Source organism: Salvia miltiorrhiza, chromosome 8 (assembly GCF_028751815.1).
Source record: "Salvia miltiorrhiza cultivar Shanhuang (shh) chromosome 8, IMPLAD_Smil_shh, whole genome shotgun sequence".
Taxonomy (NCBI): Eukaryota; Viridiplantae; Streptophyta; class Magnoliopsida; order Lamiales; family Lamiaceae; genus Salvia; species Salvia miltiorrhiza.
Window position 1 is genome coordinate 11,824,987 of NC_080394.1, and position 5,829 is coordinate 11,830,815.

General features: G+C 35.0%; 2 protein-coding genes across 2 annotated transcripts; both read left to right on the forward strand.

Moving 5' to 3' along the window:
• Nucleotides 1–968: 968 nt before the first annotated feature.
• On the forward strand, nt 969–2,535 carry LOC131001017 (uncharacterized). The gene is made up of 3 exons (XM_057927182.1): nt 969–1,391; nt 1,479–1,572; nt 1,645–2,535. Exons 1-3 carry the CDS (start codon nt 1,303–1,305, stop codon nt 2,446–2,448), a joined length of 987 nt encoding a protein of 328 aa, XP_057783165.1. The 5' UTR covers nt 969–1,302; the 3' UTR covers nt 2,449–2,535.
• A 2,142-nt stretch (nt 2,536–4,677) lies between these two features.
• Nucleotides 4,678–5,461, forward strand: LOC131001018 (auxin-responsive protein SAUR19-like). The gene has a single exon (XM_057927183.1). It carries the CDS (start codon nt 4,888–4,890, stop codon nt 5,320–5,322), a length of 435 nt encoding a protein of 144 aa, XP_057783166.1. The 5' UTR covers nt 4,678–4,887; the 3' UTR covers nt 5,323–5,461.
• Nucleotides 5,462–5,829: the final 368 nt, after the last annotated feature.

Below are 5,829 nucleotides of genomic sequence, written 5' to 3' on the forward strand. Positions count from 1 at the left end.
GTGCTAAGTATCGTTTAAAGATTGTCTTCCATATAATGATTTTCATTGTTGAAAAAACTCTTTCAACTGTAGCAGTGACAACTAATAAAGTCAATGACAATTTAATTAATAAATATACCAATGGGAAAATATCATGTTTTTTTATACGATAAAATGTCCCATCCCTGATAGTTCTGAGAACTTTTCATTATGCACATGAATTTCAAGTTCATATACAAAACAACTTCAGAGAATTCCGATAGAGATAAAACTTTGTAAATTGTAAGAGGCAAAGTAGTTATTCAATATCAAATTCAAAAACTAAATCTGCAGAATTCAAGCATGACATACATAAAATTAATTTTGTGTTGACTTCATCAAATATTAATTGATTCAATTCTAAAGCTTACATGTCAATCATAGTGTAGATAGCTCAATTCAATAATAATAGAGATAAAATTTATATATTTCTACTTTTTATAAAATATAATATATAAAATTAAGAAATTACTCATACTCTTTCAAAGAAATTCGAGGAGGTCTCTCTGCCATCGCCAATACTGCTAATCATCAAGTTGGAGATTCGAATCAGAATAAGGAAAAAGAAATGACCAGAACCATTATTTGTCCTCTTGAATTAATAAAAAAGGTGTGTATGTGTGTGTGCTTATTAGTATAAAATTTACATAATGAAAAAAGTGTAAAACTGCATGCATGCGTGACAAGTGTGAGTTGGAACTTTATAAAATTTCATAATTAAATAACCAATAATAAGCAGGCCAAAGGAAGTTGTTGTTAGAATTAGTACTCTGTCTAACCCGGCATCAAAATTTCTCACGATCTCCAATATGTTTCATACTTCAATAAATTGATGAGGAGGGAAACAAACAATTAAAAAAGACATAGGATAAGAAAAGAGTAAAATGATATGCATTAATTGCGAGTCAAGCGTGACAGCCTTTAATATCCAACTGAATCTCCACTCTTCTTGGTGACATGCATTAATTGACTTAGTTGAAAAAAAATACTATAGAGTATTCCTTCCCTTTTCCGGTAAACTTTTACAATTTTATAAAAATAAATAATGCAAATTGATTGATGGTCAAATATTCCCCACCTATCATCTAGATCAAGCCCCATCACAGTGATCACATATATAGTACCTATGGACTATTGCTTAATTATGCAGGAAGCGTGCATGGTGATTAAATAAAATATATAATATATAATACATAAAATACAATAGCAGCAGGAATATATTTGTATAAATAGAGTATGAAATGAAGGCCAAAAAGAGCAAGATTTAAGAAGAGAGAAACAAGCATGGCTGCTAAACATTCACATATTGCCGTGGATGATGAAGAATGCCAAAGCAGTAGCAGCAAGATTCAGCCTCTCAACGCCACTCCACCGTAACTACTTCGAATCTCATCATATATATGCATATAACCCTACAATCTTAATCATGTTTCTTGTTTTAATTAATTAATTAACTGCAGGCCTCGCGATTGGAATGGTGATGATGAGAGGAAACAACACCAGACTCTTACCCTAAGTGAGCTGCTCGGCCTAAACGAGCTTTGCACATCAGAGGTGAATATATATAGATATCTTAATTAATTAATTTCTAAAACCAGCTTTGAATTTATTTATTTTATTTGACAGGTATGGCGAGCATCGGTGGGAGAGCTGATCGGAACGGCGGTTCTAGTATTCATGCTGGACACGATCGTGATCTCGACGGTGGACGCCGACATCAAGATGCCGACCTTGGTGTTGTCGGTGTTGGCGGCCGTCATCATCACCATCCTCCTCCTGGCCGTGCACCCGGTCTCCGGCGGCCACATCAACCCCATCATCTCCTTCTCCGCCGCCTTGGTCGGCATCATCTCCATGGCCCGCGCCCTCGTCTACATCGCAGCGCAGTGCCTGGGCGCCGTGCTCGGCGCGCTGGCGCTTAAGGCTGTCGTGAGTAGTACCTTAGAGCATACTTTCTCGCTGGGCGGTTGTACCGTGACGGTTGTGGCGGCCGGGCCCAATGGGCCCATCACGGTGGGCCTCGGCACGGCCCAGGCCTTCTGGCTCGAGATCTTTTGTAGTTTTATCTTTCTCTTTGCGTCGATTTGGATGGCCTACGACCACAGGCAGGCCAAGCAGTTGGGCCTCGTGCTCGTGTTCACCATCGTCGGGGTGGTTTTGGGCCTGCTGGTGTTCGTGTCGGCAACGGTGACGGGCCAGAGGGGCTACGGCGGGGCCGGGATGAACCCGGCCAGGTGCATCGGGCCGGCGATAGTGAGGGGCGGCCACTTATGGGATGGGCATTGGGTGTTTTGGGCCGGGCCGGGTATTGCTTGTGTGGCGTTTTATTTATACACCAAGATCATTCCAAGCCAGCATCATAAGGCTAAGGCTTATGACCATGATGTCTACAACGTTTTCAAAGTTATGTTTGGAACCAAGACTATGTAAACATTTTTTTCTTTCTAGATTTTGGTTTTAACATGTATCTTTGCCCCCATTATCAAATGATAATAAGTCGTCTTTGAATTATTTCAATCCCCCCTCCTCATGTTACAAATAACATGTTCTAATCCATGATGGGAAAATAAATAGCTACTCTTTGGCATGTCACACACAGAGTACCAAAATCCTACACCATCACAACATATCTACTCACATTAATCAATAATCAGCAATCTGTCATGTTTTTTACATCCATACCATATATATATTTCTCATTCTCAATGCCATTAGATTCAGTTGTGCAAAAAACATTACATTTCTGAATGAACCAAAAGTGATACTTCTTATAAATTAATACTGACACAGAAATTTGAGTTTGGTCCATCTCTAAATTATGGTTCTCAACAATGTTATAGGATACAGATATCCAAACCCCAACATCCATGAGATTCTCTATCCTGGATTGTATTTTAATTTCTATAATTTTATTGTATATTGAATAAAATAATTTTACGAAATTAATACATACTTTAGAAAGTGGAACTGGACAATGAAGAACTATAGTAGTGTAGTGGGCGGGTTTTTGGGCATCTAATTAATCGAGCCCAACCAACTCTAAATTCGGGCGGGTTGTGCTGACCCATTAGACCAGGCCGATTTTGCCAGTTCTACTTTCAAATAACTAGAATATTTTTATGAGAGTGTTATGTGTCCTTGGTCCCCACATTCAGTTATGCTTAGTCTTTGAACGATATTAAAAAAAATAGTGAAATTAATCGTCCCATTTGACCAAGTTTGTCACCCCTATATCAATACTACCTATCCATACTATTTTTTAAAAAAGTCGATATTTCAATTTGAAATCAATTTCAAATTCATTTTAAAATTGAATGGCAATTTTATAGTTATAATAAAATTAAAAGATTATTTTAAAATTATATTTTTTTTCATTTTATTCTCTTTTACTTTATCTTCTTATTTTTTCTATTTATTTCTAAAATTGTGAAATTCGACTAATTATAAAATATTTAATATCCATATCAAATTAAAGTTCATGATAAGAGCTTTAATTTGATGTATTTTATGTAAATATCTAATTTAAAAATGTAAAAGTTATATTTATTTAAGATTAAAATTTTAAAAATTATCTCTCCTCCCTCATCTTTTTTTGAATAAATTTATTTTTTCAATTCTTTTTTATTTTCATTTTTAAACTTTTTTTTCCTTTTCATAATATCAATTTTTATTATAGTGAATTCTTCTTTATTTTTTTAGTATTCAATTCAAATATATTTATAAATATAATAATTGAGTTGATATTAATTTTATATAAATATAAAAATATAAAAACATTCTCGTGCATTGCACGGAATGCAAATGCTAATTTACATGTTAAAAGGGCTACATTTTTTACCCCACTACAAATAGTCTTGCTGCAGAAGATCTTATCAATTTTTTTTAACTCCAAATCCTTAAAGAAAATGAAATAGTTATTAAAAAGGAAATGGAAAAGAAAAAAGAAGGGGTCCGTCACTTTGCACCTAATATTCGTGTTGATTGCACTTGTATGAATCATAGATTAATCGTTAGTTGCAAATATATTTGGTTTTATAAACGAGAAAGGGCATGATTATATAGCGAACTGGTATATGATTTATCCCAATGCTGCACCAAACTTCTTCAACATGAAATCTCAGTTGACATCTAATCAAGAATCCTTGCTGATCAAACATGTTCATGTCATGTCTCAAACATGGCTAAGTTAGATCGACGAAGGCAAATGCAGTTTGTGCATATTTGATTTAGGTGTAATGAGACAGCATGAGTCACTATCATAGTATTTTAGGGAAAATGATTTATTGCACAAGATATTTAATTTGTTTCATGTTATTGCATTAAAAAGCTTTGTGCTGGTATGCAGACATCTCCATGTGATCTCTAATGTGCCTATGTTTCTCAAACTTCACTAGCCATCACAAAACAGCCTCGTATCTTAGCCACTATTTATGTGAATGCTATTCACAACCACAAATAAGACTACAAAAATCTCAGCTGTCACCTGTTTCACATTGTGTTTGTTTTCACCTCAACTTTTACCATCTTTTGGCAAGAATTTGGATTCCATCATTCATGCAGTGAGAAGCAGCTGTACATATATCTATCTATCTATATATAAATATAGTGCTTTCTTTTGAAAATACAGTAGAAGATACAAATTTCTCAAATTATACTAAGCCATTTTCAGATGCAGAAACTACTAGGAAAGATGACAAACTTCATAATTCAGTTCCTGTAAAATAATTATTCTTATTTTGATGTTGAAGTATAGAGTTCAAATGTTCCCATTAGAATTGGTAGGGAACATATATTTAACCAGGATAGGAACGTTTAATATCATTGCATTAAAAGCTTCTGTTTTGAATTCAAAAACAAATCCATGTGCTCATGTTTCTAAGACTTCACAGACACCACCAATTGGTTAGTTTCTTGGCCACTCATATCAAGATATTTGAGGCACCTATATGTGTATATATGTGTATGTGTGCCATTTTCAGCCATCAGAAAAATCCCAGCTTTGGCCTTCTCCTTTGTTTATACCGAGATTCAAGAATGGCCATTCTCCAGATTCTGAGATGCGAAAGAAGATCAGCTTCAGCAGGAAGTGATGTTCCAAAGGGCCATTTTGCTGTTTATGTTGGGGAAGGTGCAAAAAAGAGATTCATCATGCCACTGTCTTTCTTGAACGACCCTTCGTTCCAAGATTTGTTGAGTCAAGCTGAGGAAGAATTCGGATTCACTCATCCAATGGGGGGTCTAACCATTCCATGCAGCCAGGATGTATTCATTGACATTGCCTCTCGTTTGCCCAAAAGGCGATAGTTTTAGAGCAACGAAGTTTTGTAGTCTAATTAAGGTAGTTCGGGTAAACAACATTGTTTGTCGGGTACAAAATGTACTCCTGGACAGATTCAAGTGTGCCTTAATTATTAATCAAATATACCAAATCAATTTTTGCTGCGACATTGTGTGGTTTTGTTCATCTGCTTAGTGTTTTTGGTTTCAACTGAATATATGGTAGTGTTTGGATTCATTTCTATTGGATTACACAAAGTTCTGATTAATGAAGAGTAAAAGCATTGTGTACATTTTATCTCTCAACATTCTAAATGTATCTTTCTTTCAAAAATGCACTTCACCAGATTTTGAAATTTCATCAAGAATAATTATGACCAGCAGCACTTGATGGATATTTTTTTAATACTCAAAGCCTGTATGGCTACATTTATATTGTTGTGATATAGAAAATCATTTAAGTAAAGCAGAGCTTTTCCTGTGATATAGAGATGTGAAGGCAGGATCATGGAAGTTTAACTTCTCCTTTTCTTT